Source organism: Felis catus, chromosome B3, assembly GCF_018350175.1.
Source record: "Felis catus isolate Fca126 chromosome B3, F.catus_Fca126_mat1.0, whole genome shotgun sequence".
Classification (NCBI taxonomy): domain Eukaryota; kingdom Metazoa; phylum Chordata; class Mammalia; order Carnivora; family Felidae; genus Felis; species Felis catus.
This window is the reverse complement of record NC_058373.1, coordinates 107,827,830-107,843,876: the sequence shown is the minus strand read 5'-3', so window position 1 is coordinate 107,843,876 and position 16,047 is coordinate 107,827,830. Positions and strand designations below refer to the sequence as shown.

At 41.4% G+C, this 16,047-nt stretch overlaps 1 protein-coding gene across 4 annotated transcripts in view; it reads right to left on the bottom strand.

The window, feature by feature from the left end:
- Positions 1-16,047, bottom strand: part of PRKCH (protein kinase C eta) — a 233,057-nt gene that overhangs the window by 161,364 nt on the left and 55,646 nt on the right. For all 4 annotated transcript variants that reach the window (XM_045060022.1, XM_045060023.1, XM_003987712.6 and 1 more), the window contains exon 2: positions 3,719-3,782. In XM_045060022.1, coding sequence (XP_044915957.1) covers positions 3,719-3,782 — 64 coding nt within the window. The remainder of the gene's footprint in view (positions 1-3,718; positions 3,783-16,047) is intronic.

Here is a 16,047-nt window from a genome sequence, read left to right as displayed (position 1 = left end):
ACTGAAACCCCAACTTGATTACACCTTATGAGTGAAAACTATGTCCCAGGACTATGGAATTTGTCCAAGAACTAAGGGGGAAGGGTTAAAAAAAAATCCCACTCTCAAAAGCCTTCACAAGGCTTTTAAGGTGCTAACCAGTATTTTAGCTGCCTGCTAGAAAATAAAGAAGAGAAAAACCATAAGAAAAAGCCCTTGCTAAAATTTAAGTTACTCTTGATTTAAAAGAAAAAGAAGAAAAAAAACAAACCTATCAGAAAACTAGGACTTGAAAGAACTTCCTCAATTGTGATGAAAAGTATTTACAAACTGCATATACCTAACATTATACTTAGTAGGGAAAGACTAAATTCCTTCTTTCTAAAATTAGTTATGAGACAAGGAGGTCTGTCCTAGAGGCCTCCAGGCACAATAAGACATGAAACGGAAATAAAAGCCATAAGTATTAGGAAAGAAAAAGAAAACTGCCTTTATTCATAGACAACATGATTATTTACAGAGAAAATCCTAAGATATCTCCCCCCCCGCCAAAAAAAATACTCTAGTAGAAGTAATAATGGAATGTTTTTTAAGGTCATAGGATGCAAAGTCAAGAAACAAACAAAAAAATTCATTTCTATATACTGCTAACAATTTCAAATTAAAACTTCTAAATACCATTTATAACAGCATCAAGAGTTTAAAATACTTAGGAATACATTTTTAAAAATGTACAAGATCTCTATATTGAAAATTATATAGAAATGTTAATACTGGTATAGATGAGAAACATTAAAAGCCATTGGTAAATGGAGAAATATACCATGTTTATGGATTTGTAGATGTTCACAATTGTTCAGATGTCAGTTCTCCTCAAAGTGACCTATAGATTCAATACAACTTAATTTGAAATCCGACAGGCTTTTGTGTGGAAATTGATAAGCTGACTCTAAAACTGACATCAAAATTTTAAATACTGTGGGGCACCTGGGTGGCTCAGTCAGTTAAGCATCCGACTTCGGCTCAGGTCATGATCTCATGGTTCATGAGTTCAAGCCCCACGTCGGGCTCCGTGCTGACAGCTCAGAGCCTGGAGCCTGCTTCGGAATCTGTCTCCCTTTCTCTCTCTGCCCTGCCCCTGCTCACGCTTTGTCTCTCTGTCTCAAAAATAAATAAACATTCAAAAAAAATTTTTTTTAATTTTAAATACTGAGAACAACTAAAATAACCTTCAAACAAACAATCAAAAAGAACACATTTCGAAAACTCACACTATTTAACCTTAAGACTTACTATAAAGCAATAGCAATAAACATGGTGTGGTCCTGGCATAAAGATAGAAAAAATAGATCAATGGAACAAAATAGAAAACCCTTAAATAGATCCACAGTGGGGCCAATTGATTGGTGACAAAGGTTCCAAGGTGATCCAATGGAAAAATGAAAGTCTTCAACAAATGGTAGGTAGTATAACAACTGGATTAGAGGATGCAGAAAAGAAAGGTCAACCCCTTCACACACAAATATTAAGAAGGAACAAAAACTTAAATATAACATAACACAGACCTAAACATAAAAGCTAAGCCTAAAAGCTTCTAAAAGAGAGGCGCCTGGGTGGCGCAGTCGGTTAAGCATCCGACTTCAGCCAGGTCACGATCTCGCGGTCCGTGAGTTCGAGCCCCGCGTCGGCCTCTGGGCTGATGGCTCGGAGCCTGGAGCCTGTTTCCGATTCTGTGTCTCCCTCTCTCTCTGCCCCTCCCCCGTTCATGCTCTGTCTCTCTCTGTCCCCAAAATAAATAAACGTTAAAAAAAAAAAAAATTAAAAAAAAATAAAAGCTTCTAAAGGAAAATGGGAGAATATTTTTGTGACACTACGACAGATTTTTTAAGGAGGATACAAAATATATAAAACTATGAAAGAAGAGATTGATAAATTGGACTTCAGAGAAAATTTTTTTAAACATTTATTTTTTGAGAGAGAGAGAAAGAGTACACACAGGGGAGGAGCAAAAGGAGAGAGAGAATCTTATTCAGGTTCCACACTAGCCCTGAGCCTGATGCAGGGCTTGATCTCTTAATTGTGAGATCTTGAGCCAAAATCAAGAGTTAGATGCATAAACAACTGAGCCACCAAGGTGTCCCTGGACTTCAGAAAAATTTAAAACTTCAGCTCAAGTGTTAAGAAGGTGAAAAGGCAAGCCACACCCTTGGAGAAACTATTCACAATACAAATTTCTCACAAAGGATGCTTATCTAGAAACACAAACTCCTATAAATCAATAATAAAAAGACAAACTCAGTTTCAGAAAACAAAAGACTTCATGCACTTAGGAAGAAAATGACCAATCAGCCCATGAAAAAGTATTCAACATCAGGGAAATGCAAATTAAAACCACAAGATATTATTTTATACCCACTAGAATCTCTAAAATTAAAGAGGATAAACATACCAAGTATTGGCGAGGATATGGGATAATTGGAATGTTCAATACATTGCCCGTGGGAATATAAAAATATGACCACTTTAGATAAACATTTGAGAGTTTTTTAAAAAAATTTTAATGTTTATTTATTTTTGAAAGAGAGAGAGTGCCCATGCGGGCACATGTGCACAGGAGTGGGGGAGAGGCAGAAAGAGAGAGGGAGAACTCACACACCGCGAGATCATGACCTGAGCCCAAGTCAGATGCTTAACAGACTGAGACACTCAGGCACCCCATACATTTAAGAGTTTCTTATAAAGTCGAACATGTATCTCCTTTATTATCCAGCAATTCCATCACTACATATCTACCCAAGAGAAATGAAAGTGTACATCAACAAAAATGTATGTATAAGAATGGGCATAACAGCATTATTCATAATAACCAAAAATAGGGAAGACTCCAAATGTCCATGAAGAAGAGAATGGGTAAACACGTTCTACTACGTTTATGTAATGGAATACTCAGCAATAGAAAGGAATAGGATGCTGACACACACAATGACCTGAGTGGATCTCAAAGAAATTATGCTTTGCGCAAGAAATCAGACACAAAAGAGAACATACTATGTAGTTCCATTTACATAAGCTTCGAGAATAGAAAAAACTACGGTGAGAAAACAAAATAAAACATCCCATTTATTGCATCGGGAGGCTGACAGGGAAAGGGCAGAAAGGGAACTTTCAGAGTGGTGGAAATGCTCTTTATTTTGGATTGGGGTGTTGTTTACATGGTTGTGTGCATTTGCCAAAGCTCAAATTCTTCACTTATGATCTGTGCATTTCACTATATGTAAATTTTACCTCATTTATTTTTTAGAAAATTAGGGATGGGAAGTGGAAGAGGAATAGAATCCTTTAAAGGAGAGAATGAGACAAAGATTATAAGAAAGGGAACATGATCCTTAAATTTTTAACACATTCAGGGGCAAACTAAAAGGTTGGCCCCAAGGCAAAAAGCTGAAGCACAATTTAATAGGCATGAACGAAAAGAGGCAAGAACCAATTCGGCTAAAATGATGATGAAGAAAATAAAACTCAGTGCATATGTTAAATCACGAGATTGTCAGATTTAGCAAATATATTGAATCTGGCAACCCAAAGCAATAGATCCTTAGAAACAAAACACCAGCCCACCCAACATAAAACAATTTTCTAAAGCATCTTCTACAAAATGCTCTTTTTATAATTTCCATGTTAGAAATTCTTGCTGAGTATGAACTAACTTATACCAGGAACAGCCAAAACTTATCCTTACCTTCAGTGAAGCTCCCTGTTAGGGTTATTACCACAAATACTTTCCCTTCTGGCTCCAGATCCACCTAGAAAGAGAAAAGAATTGTGTGTCATATTCTAACTGTAAAGTTTTTTTTTTGAGGGCCTCAAATAATTCTTTACAAAGAGGTCTACATTGTGCAAATCACAGCCATAAATCAGACCTCAGCAGTCTTTCATTCAACAGTAGGGGAATAAGAAACGAGTGCACAAGAAACTACAAAGATAAAAAAGCAAATCTAAGAGAAACAGTTCTTTCAATAAGTTTTCCTGGTCTTGAATTGTATTCTCTTCCATTTTGGCTCCTTGTGATGTTATTGAGAAGTACGCAAAAACTTGGTCACTGTTTCTGAGACATTCCTAGCTGACGTCAGGGCAACATTTTATTAACCCACATGGCGGGTGTATGAAATAGAGAAACAATGGCAACATACAAGGTAATGAACAAATGTGGCATAGTCAGTTGCAACCTTTCCTTTTAGGAAGTAAAAAGTAGGAGAATACTGTCTCCATCTCTACCATTTTCTCTAAGTGTAGTTCATCTTCAGGAAGCACCAGGGAAGGCAATTCAGGAGCTTTGCATGCACTGCTCTTGCTCATTCCCGGAGCGTCAACATCCTTTAAAGCTCTTAATCTATGCTCTGAGATATCAAGACATCCGCTCTGCAAACGAGGCAGCTTGCAGTCTCCCAGCTAGGTCTCATCCTCCACACACACTAGGGTTCCCAAAGACCCTCATGCAGCATGCCTCCGGATTTGGGCAGCGCCCTCTAGATCTGCTCTGATCACACTCAGTCCAGGTAGACAGGCTCTGCCCTCTCCGTGCTGCGTGCTAACCTTGAACTCCCCAAGAACACCTCTGGGCCTTGGACTGTGAGGTTCTTCTGGCCCCCAATATGTGAATTTACAGCTGTCAAAATCTTGTCAGATTCAGCCATGGCTCCATTTCTGCCTTTCACTTTTCATCTGAGAGAGAGAGGTCCAGAGAAGCTGAGTACAGATACAACGGGTCATTTTTGGTAGAATATTACATTTAAGAAGCTGCAAATCGTATGGTATCGTGTCCAAACTAGGCAAGGACATGGCCTCTAGCCTGACTGCCCCAGCTGGTTCAGGTCTCTGGGCAAGGTCTTTAACCACCCCTAGCTTCGCTGTTCTCATTCAAAAGTCAGTGACATCACTATTTAGCATTTCTGGCATGGCTTCCACCAGATGAGCTCAAAGAGCCTTCACACTGCTATTTACTGTTTTTACTGCACCCATAGGTGACAAAGACTGGTGGAAAAAATGCATTGACCTTACATATTTTTTTAATACCACGCTCCAATTCCATACTTTTTCAAAATAAAAGATGCCTGTTTTGCTCTGACTCAGAAAGTGTCACCTGTACAACAGCCTATTCTTATAAACCCCCCATTCTTCTGCACAAACTCTGCTGTCACGGTGTTACCACACTGTAGATCACCCCAGTGTTCAAACCGGCTACTTACCTCATGACTACCGCTTAGTTAACAATAACCCCTTAACTATCTTAACACCACTTGTGAACCTTTATGGAACAGTTCTGAAAATAGAGCTCTCTGGAGAGATGACTAAACAGGATGTCAGTCTCTAATTGTCTCCACTCTCTGCCTTGACTTGTTTCAAGTCAAAAATATGTTATTTTTACAAGCCACTCCCTCATCTTCAGTATAAAGGCCTGGCAGAAAGCACAGGCATGCACACACATTCAACTCACAATATAAACTGCTGCTGGCACAGAAGGAGCTGCTGCCAGCCTCCAGACAGACAGACAGACTGCCGGGGCCGCCTCCGAGATCCTGCGGTCCACGGCCAGCCCGTAAACTCCCTGCAACACTGCCCTGCGGGCCCACAAAGAAGGCCACCCCACCCCCACGGGCCCAGAGCTGCTCTGACGGCCGGAGGTGCCACCACACGGAATCAGGAGCCCTCACAAGTAAAACGGGTTTGCTTCCTCATTTTTGACCACTGCCACCGTCACCATGGAAAAGTCAGCCTCAAACACCAGCGTCAAGCCTAGCCCAGCTAAGACCCCTGACCTTAGAAGAGGGCTTTACAAACTACTGGTCCACCATCAGTCTGACGGGAAAACAATGGCGTGGGTTGCACACAACAGGGATTCTGCAACAGAAGATACGCGCATGTCACATAGTAAGGAAAAGTGCTATGCTGTGAAACTGCTGTTTGCGGTTTCATATGCATGTTTAAGAGTATACTGGGTTTTGGGGTAAAAATGTATCTCTCTCCAAAAGCAGAAGTGTTTCCACCATTAGTTTCCATGCATTGATACTAGTCTTTCCTCTACAGCTACGGTGGCTATTTTCTCTCCAGGTAGAACATCCATTCCAGCCTCCAGGAACAGCACTTCCGCTTGATTTGAGAACTATCCCTCCCTTATGGTGGTCCAGAGGTACAGCTGGGATTCTACTCCTAGTTCCAGATTGGACATGTGACCCAGGCCTCTCCAGTCAAGGCACTGAATTCTTCCAGCCACGATGGCTGGCCTGGAGCTGACACGTACCCTATAACCAATCATCTGAGTAATCACTATTCCCTACCCACAGTAACTGGCTCAGATGTGGGCACAAAATCTAACTGGATCCAATCAGGAATCCTGGATCTATAAGGAAGAGACAAGATCTCACTTCTGCTGAGCTTTAATCTAGAAGGACATAAACTTGGGAGTGTCCAGCACCCTTCCTGTCACCACATTGGGCTAAAGAAGGAAGCCAGTTACAAAGAGAAAGCCGACAGACAGAAAGAGACCAGGCCTTATTGTCACTGACATCCTTAGATCAAGCAAGGCTGGATTCTTCTGGACTTTTCAGTTATCTGAGCCTATAAATTCCTTTTGCTTTGGCCAGTTTGAGTAGGGTGTCCTACCATCTGTACCCAAAAGATTATCCAAATTGGCAGCCAAAGAAAATTAGTCAACTATTTAAAAACAGTTATCGCCTCCCCTCTATACCTTCAAACATCCATTTTACCCCTACAATCTGATCCTCTGCCTCCTTTGGGCATCGAAACAGCTCCTGCAACCAATGACAAATACAAAATACAAAAAAAAGAAAGAACCACTGTCAAATACAAAGATACGTGTTTTCATGTCCATTCATTTCTGCAGCTCTGATCCTCTTGACAGCTTCCTTCTTTATGATTTCGTTGCTCCTTATTTCCAGGGCACCCACTCTCCTCATCTTCTCACTGTTCTCTTTCTCTCTCAGACTCCTTTCCAACATATCTCTCTCGCGCTCACGCGCGCGCGCTCCTTTCCAGCACCTCTTTCTCTCTCGGGTTGCCTTTAAACCATGCTAAGCCCTCTGTTTCTTCCTCTGTGTTTCTTCCTCTGAGCCTGCTTCAGATTCTGTCTCCCTCTCTCTCTGCCCCTCCCCCATTCACATTCAGTCTCCATCAGAACTTTAAAAAATTAAAAAAGAAAAAACTCAAAACTCATCCTTATAGGAAGACCTTCCCAGACCTTTTTTTTTTTTCCCTTTGAGAGAGAGAACGTGCATTCACGCGCACGAGTGGAGGAGGGGCAGACAGAGAGGGAGGGAGAATCTTAAGCAGGCTTAATGTCCAGTGCAGAGCCTGATGCAGGGATCAATCTCACAACCATGAGATCATGACCTGAGCTGAAATCAAGAGTCAGATGCTTAACCGACTAAGCCACCCAGGCGCCCCAATTTTCCCAGACCTCTTCAAGCAGTTGGACAACTTTGCACCATTCTAGACACCGTTGCTAGAACCCACATCATGCTGCAGTCATCATGCCCTGTCCCTTAGAATCTACCTTGAACATAAGAGGACTGAAACATTCGTGGAACTAATGAGTAAATAAGTTAACACAATGTGAATATCCCAAGCTCCTTCAGTAGCTTCCTACAAGGCATGGTTTTCTCCTCCTTCCACATTCAGATCAGTTTCCTCCAGATATGCCTTAACTTATCCATATACCCTTAAAAAGAGAACATCAGCCTGTAGGTATGACTGGGTCCTTACAGAGGAGAGCAAAATAACACCAACCTTGATGTTGTCAGTGACACTGTCCATTGCTGATGCAGCTACAGACTGTATGAGCACTATGAGAAGCCCTAGTGAGCCAGGTTGAGTTTGCTATCAACTAAAACCTCTGCACCTCTTCTATGTGCCATCAGGCTCTGTTTCCCACATCCTGTGTAGTGGTTAGGTCCAAAATCCTAGGAGCTTCCTATTTTCTCCCTAGAACTACAGTTTGTTCTAGGCCCCAAGGTTTGCTACATCCCACATCCACTTGGTTCAAATAATTTTCCTTCTCAGCTTTATGGCCTCCAATGTCAGGGCATGGGTTAGCTATGTCATCATCCAAAGCACTGAGAGAATGTCCAACAGAAAAAGGCTGAGGCCAGAGTGTTAGGGAGGCTTCACATAGAAATGGATGCATTTAGCATTCTTTCTGTAACAGACATTCAGGGAGAAATAACTATACTAACACTTCTCTCCAATAGACCACTTCTGTGGGTCAGAAGGGCACTCCTGGGCGCTGTCAAAACTCAGAAAGCAATAGGCTTTTCTTTTTGTTTAATTTACATCCAAGTTAGTTAGCATATAGTATAACAGTGATTTCAGGAGTAGATTCCTTAATGCCCCTTACCCATTTTAGCCCATCCTCCTTCCCACAAGCCCTCCAGTAACCCTCTGTTTGTTCTCCATATTTATGAGTCTCTTATGTTTTATCCCCCTCCCTATTTTTATATTTTTGCTTCCTTTCCCTTATGTTCATCTGTTTTGTATCTTAAAGTCCTCCTATGAGTGAAGTTATATGATATTTGTCTTTCTCTAATTTCCCTTAGCATAAAACCCTCTAGTTCCATCCATGTAGTTGCAAACGGCAAGATTTCCTTCTTTTTGATTGCTGAGTAATACTCCATTATATATATATATATATATATATATCACATCTTCTTTATCCATTCACCCATAACAATGGACTTTTTTAAAATGACATTATAATGCACAAGTAGTATTAATTCAACAAATGGCGCTGTAACCAATGGATGTCTATATGCAAAATAGTGAACTTCAACTCTTACATTGTAAATTACACAAAAATTAACTCAAAATGGATCACAGACCTAAAGAAAAACCTAAAAATTTAATACTTCAAGAAAAATACACAAGGGAAAGTTGGGAGGATCCTGGGTTAGACAAATTTTTCTAGATATGAAACCAAAAGCACAATCCATGGAAGAAAAAAATGACAAATTGGACTTCATCAAAATTAAAGTTTCTCTCTTTGAAAGACCTGCTCAAGAGTATGAAATATGAATCACAGATTAGGAGAAAATAGTTGAAAATAGTATAAAACAGATTAGGAGTAAATCCTATATCTGATAAAGTATTTGTATCCAGAATGGAGGACTTACAAAATTCACTAATAAAACGAACAATCTAACTTTTCAAAGATGGGTTTCATCACTTCATGTTTCACTGAAGAAGATATACAGATGGCAGATAGGTACATAAAAACAAGCTCAACATCATCACTCATTAGAGAAATGCAAATTAAAACCACAATGCAATAACAATATATACCTCTTAGGATGGCTAACATTGAAAAGTCCAACCATACTGTTTGCACAAATACGGAATAACTGGAATTCTCACACACTATTGATGTGACTGTAGAATGGCACCATTACTCTGGAAACAGTTTGACATTTTCTTAAAAAGTTACACAACACACACACCTCCCATTTGATCCGGCCATTCCGCTCCAGGTATACACCCAAGATTAAAGACAGCATATGTCCATACAAAGACATGCACACAAATGCTCACAGGAGTTTTTAAAATGTGGTATAGCCATATACTGGAATAGCATTCAATAATAAAAAGAATGAACTGTTGATGCATACAACAGCATGGAAGAATACTGAATGAAAGAAACCAAACAAAAAAAGAGTACATTCTGTCTAGAAAAGGCAAACTAATCTATAGTGACAGAAAGGTGATCAGGGGTTGCCTGGACGCAAGGGTAAGGAAAATAGGACAAGTGATAGGGAAGGATTACCACAGGGCATGAGAGTACCAACACAATTAAATGGAAAAAGAATATTCTTTTTAACTAATGGTGCTAGGACAACTGGATATCCACATGCCAAGGAATGAAGGTGGCCTGTACCTTATACCATATGTAAACATGAACTCAACATGGATCAGAGACCCAATACAGAGCTAAAACTATAAAATTCTTAGAAGAAAGCATAGGAGTAAGTTTTCCTGACCTTGGGTTAGACAATGGTTTCTTAGGTAGGACATCCAAGTGCAAGACATGACATCAAGTACAAGAATATGTACAAGCGACAAAAAAAAAAAAAAAAAAGTGATAAGTTGGGCTGCATCAAAGTTAAAAACTTTTAAGGTAGGAAAACAAAGAGTCTATACCTCACCACCCAGATACCCTTTCCCAAGGGCCGCTCTCATCAACTTTCCCCTTGGAAGCCTCAGCTGGCTTCCCAGTGCCTTCAGAATAAAACTCAAGCCGCTCCACCTGGCTCTCTGGGCTACCTGGGTTCCCTTTCACTGCCTCCACATTAATTTATCCAAACCTCTTTTTCAAGCTTCCATTCTTTAAACCTGCTCATCCAGTCAGGCCTGTCTCCTCACCATGGCTTAGCCGTTCCTTTGCTCATGCTGTCATCTCTGCTTGGAAAGTCTCTCTTCACCTAGCCACTCATTCAAACCTTTACTGAATTATTCCTAGGGCTGGGATTATCTCCAGGTGTTCAGGATTTCCCAAAGTAGCTCCCTAGGGCTACAGGTGGGATATGGAACCCAGTGTACCTGGTGAAAATGAACCAGCCATAGGAGCTGAAGGAAAGAACTTTTCCCAGGAAGATCTTGACATGAGCATTGATCCCTCTAGTCTCAAAATTCCTACCTTGAGTATTATCTGAATACTTACCTATGCCCTTGAACAATTAGATAAAATTTCATATACTTATATCTTGTCACTTGCAGTAAGTCTGTAAGCTCCACTCCAGCAGGATCTGACACTTTTATGTTCCCCAAAGGGCCTAACAAAGTTCCTTGAACCAAATAAACACTCAACAAATATCTGTTGATTTAGTCTAATGAGTTGAATTGGAAGTTGCATTTGATCACCTCAATTTCATCACCTATAAAATGGGAATAATATCCCCACATGCTATAATAAACATGTGAGAGCACTTCACAAAATATAAATGCACGCCAAAATGACACCAAGGCATACCAGTAGCGTGTGGAGTTCATGGGCCCACGGCCTAGGCATCCTGCTCTGTTTGCTTGATGTTCCCACTAGATCTCTAGGATCCCCTCCCTCCCCTCTACACCCCTACCCTGTGTTTGCCTTCCCTTGGCATCACTTGGCAGAAGCCGAACAAGTCACTTACATCCCGACTCTGTCTCCTTGGTCATGAAATGAGAGGACTGTCTAAAAACCTTTCTAGCTCTGATGTTGCATGATTCTAAACAGGCTTAGATAAAAGCCTACACACAGGACTCAACGGAAACACTCATTTAATTAACTGGTAATAATTTACAACCATTTCCCTTCACAAAAGGCATTAGAATTGATCATAGACAGGAACCTTCTGTCTACTTAATATTCATCTTGTCCTGGGATAAGCAGAGGGATCTAGCATATTAAAAGAAAAAAAAAAAAACAATCCTTTATTTGGGCAAAAGTAGAAGTTCACCTAGACTCTGGGCCTTGAGCCAAACATCTGTGAGATTCAGATTTTTGGCCTGGTGGCTTGTTTCTACAACTTTTCTAAGTCCTGCTCTCTAGCGATAAGTAACCACCTAAAACCGTGATAAAGTATTTCACAATTCTCTTTCAGCTGAAACTATCAGGCTTAAGAGTGAAAGTTCATATCTCCAAAAAGGAAATATACAGCTGTGTTCTTTAATAATACAAATAACAGCTACTATGTCTTGAGTTTATCAATATGTAGGAACTAAGTGCCTAACCTACATTGTTTCTCACCTTCACCACCTGCAAGTATCACCACCACCACTATACGGACGGGAAAAATGGAGGCTCAGAGAGGTAATGGAATTGACCAAGGTCACCAGCAGTGAAGGCCAAGACAAGACACAGCTTCAATGAAGATCACATATTGGTTCCATAGCAGCCTGTCTCAAGGCTGCAATGTGTGACGGCATCTGTCTATGGGTTACTGCAGGCTTACCCCTTGCCTTTTGCTCCCCTGATGCCAGCTTTCTTGTGTTTCTGGCATGGTAGGTCATCACATCACCTGTCTCCTTTGGGAACTCAGGCAAGACTCGTGCCATCAGCACCTGAGGATGCTCCCTGTCAAATGCCAGTTTTCCTCAGTGTTCCAGGCTCGCCTCCTCACTGCCAAGGCCAGTGGTAGTGGCACCAGCCTGACGGTGTCACTAGATGGCTCCCCATGGGGGGTATGAGGCAGGAGCTGCTAAGCATAGCAAATCTGTGCTGGAGCTGGTAAAAAGCAGTGGGCAGCTCAGGACCCATTAGTCATCTGCCTGGAGGACCCGAGTCAGTGTCATGTGCTGTAGACAGACAACGCATCCCCTCGCTGTGGGAAGGCATTTATAGCAAAAGGGGGTGAATGAGGCAAATCCCACAGCCCTGCTGATTTTCTATTTTCATCTAACAATCAGACAAGTTTTAGGAGTTAAAAACACACTAAGAGGTAACACAGATTAAAATTATCAGAAAAAGGTGGCAAAAACTGAACAGAAGAGTGAGGCTTATCAAATCTGACTCAAGTTGAAAGTGAAGGAAGATACTATCTCTATTTTAGTGATTATGTCCTCATCTCGCCAAGTCTGGGCCTTCCATTAGGGTCAGAAAAGGGGATGGGCATAGAGCCCCGGGCTGTGACCACAGCTCTGGTGGCAGGACATCTGGTGGACTAGCTTTTAAAGTTTTGTTTGTTTGTTTGTTTTCATATCTATGGTTCCAAGTCAGAAGTGATTTCTGAACTCCATTGAGCAAGTGAAGACGTTTCAATACTACTAAACAATCTGTCTCTGAAATTCACACTTAAGGCTCATGATAACTCTTCACGAGCCCAGCTAAACATACCCACAAAACCATTATAAATTTAACTGACACTCCATTACCTCTATGTTCTAGCATAAACGACGTATCTCGGGTGAAATTAAAATCTGGTGCATTAAAATTAATTTTTCAAAGTTTCTCTGCCCATAAGGAAAAATCAAGATTGATTGATTGAAGAGTCAAGATTGGATATATCTGAGGAGAGGTTTTCTCTGCCAAAAGTGGGCTAAGGACAGATAGAAATGGTCTTCTGGAGAAGTGCTGTGTCTCTCTGTCAGTCTTTGACTCCACTATGTAAGGGACTGAAAATGTAAATTAAATGAAGGTCGCCTTAGGCTCTTCAAAATGTTCCACTACGGTTCCTCCCCAGTTACATCTCAGGTAGTTTAATTCTGTGCTTACCTGATGCATCTTCTGTGAATGAGGACAGAGGCTGTGAAGGCCCCTGCCCAGGCCCCACTGCAGTCCAGAGAGGCTAGCGCTCCTAATAGACCAAAAGGGGCAGGCCAAGCCCTTCTGAAGAAGCCAAACACCCACCCTGGAAACCGGCAAAGGCTTCTCTGAATAGCACCCTCCAAAACCGAGGAGGCACCTTCCTTCTCCTCCAACAGGATGTCCCTGAGGACCTCACACCAAAGCACATCCTGAAGTGAGAGAGAGAACCATAGTAATTGTGTTCCTTCACCATACCGCATATCCCCCATATCAAAGAACACTTTAAAGGAGCACTTTCTTCATGATCTCAACCCTTCTCTTTCCTGCTCCATAGACCCTTCCAGAAAGAGAACATACTCTCCACTTGCCAGGATGAGGCACTAGATGAAACGGACAGGTGGCTGTTTGACCCTGGCTACAGGAGACAAATGCTGTCCATGCCCAACCTCCTACTCACCAGCCTTCCAGCCTCCTTCCTTTTCCACAGCCTCTGTGGCTGTCTGGTAAGAGGTGTCAGCGCCACAAGAAGCCTCCTCCTCTGAGGGGAAGCTCCCACAAAAAAAGGAAAATAGCAGGAGATAGAGTCTAGTAAGTTTTGCCACAGATGTTAAGTTACTTTTCTAGAGTGAACAGGGATATACCCAATATTTGTAATGAAATAATTATCCCCCACTGCTCTGCCCCCATCCTAACGTTTTAAACTGAAGATGTCAGATTATTTTTTTAAAAGGATATAAATACACCCAGAATTATTCTACATTGTTGACTCTCACTATCCATCATAATGGAGGAAGAAGGCAAAAGCTCTAGCAAAACCAAATCAAGGAATAAGCCAAAACTACATATTTAGCATACGTAAGCATTCAGGATGCTTTACTCGCTTATACTTAAATGGCCATTGCTCAGGCTCTAGGTCAACTGGAAAAGACTCTAAATTTCAAGGGACACCAGAAAATACCTCCAGCCCAAGTGTCTCTCCCAAATGGTTATGACACCTGTACTCTTTTTGGTCTTCCAGAAGGAAGGAGAAATGAAAGCTCTACAGAAGGGACATTTATGCCCTTCCTAGAAATTCAGATAGCTTTCCAGGTAGACCAGAAGAGGAAGTATATACTAATGCATAGAGGACCTGTTGGTGTTACATACGGTTGAATGCAGACTCTGTCAATGAAACAGGTCAAGAACGACGCTGGAGAGGAAAGGGTATTCGATCAATCATTGCCTCATGGCACAATGGAAAGTTAGCCCTTATCCTAGGACAATGGAGAGCCACTGAGGGGGTTCAGTCAGCAATGTTACAGGATCACATCTATATGACAGGTCCCTACCTATAGAGTGTTGGGGTTATAAGGAGAAAGAAGCTGGTGGTGGGCATAAACATTCAAAGAATAGTCCAGCAGTCTTAGTGAAGGATGGCACTGACTTGAGCTAAGCCAGCAGCAGAGGGAATGGAGAGGAGGAGGCAGACAGAGGAAAGACAGGGGAGAGAGAAGCAGCCAAACCTTGTAACCGAAGTGTAGTGGAAGATGAAAGAGAAGTAGCCACAGAGTCTCTAGGGCCAATGGTGGTCCCTGGTGCCATTAACTGAGACAAGAACTCCAAAGGGATGAGCAGATTTGGAGGAGAGATAGAGTTTAATCATTACCCATGTCAATCGACCATCTACGGCTTAACAACTGCAGATGAAGAACGAGGAAGGCCAGAAAAATATAAAATACAGCCCAGTACAGTCTCAGCCAAAAAGGTAAGGACAACATTAAAAGCACATGCAGATCAAGAGAAGGAACAATCAAGTTATAATAAGTGGAAGGGGAGGCCACTGTGAGTCAAGAGAACATCATGAGCAGAGGTAGAACAAATATCGGAATACAAACTAGACCAGTGTGCATGGAGGAGTGTCCATTCAGAGGACTAAGAGAAGGTTGGAGGCAAAACCATAGAAGCTGCTGCACTGGGAAAACTTTAACCTTATTATGCATGTGAAGAGCCATCACTAGAGGTTTCTGATTATGCAAATTAATGGAGAGTAACAAGTAAAGGGGGCATTTGGTCTATTAGACCAATGAATGGGAATCAGTATGGTCTAGAAATATGAAAAGTTTCATAAAGGTAGAGTTAGCAGAAATTAAAAATAATTTGAAGTGAGTAAACAAAAGTAGTAGAAAGGCAAAGGAATATTGAATTTTGGAGCTGGGTAACCTAGGGTCTAAGACCCACAGGCCAATTTCAGCCCACTGCTTATTTTTGTAAGTAAAGTTTTATTGAAACACAGCACACCTATCTTTGTTTACATATTATCTATGGGTATTTTTGCGCTGCAAAGGCAGAGGTAAGTAGTTATGACCGAGACCTTACGGCCACAAAGTCAAAAATAGTTACTGTCTGGCCCTTTACAGAAAAAGTCTGCCAACCTCTGTTGCCATCAACCAACCAAGGAACGCAGGGGGAAGGAACATGTTTTAGAAGGAAGGAAATGAGTTCAAATTTGGACACAAGGTACTCAAAGAGAAACATCTAGCAAGAAGTTAGAAATAAGGACAAACTGTGAAGATAGGGATGGGGTTCTTATCTGGGAATCTTTCTCAAAAGTTGATCACTAAGAGCCACTAAATTTTTTAAGAAAGAGCACAGGAAAGGGAGAGTCAGGAAAGGAAATTCATTTAGGAGATGGAAGAAAGAAGAACCAGAGATGCAATCTGAGAGGTGAGTGGCCTCACCCAGGTGCGGTGTTGTGGCACGTGAGAGAAAACAGCTTCAAAAGAGAAGAGAAGCCACACGCTGCA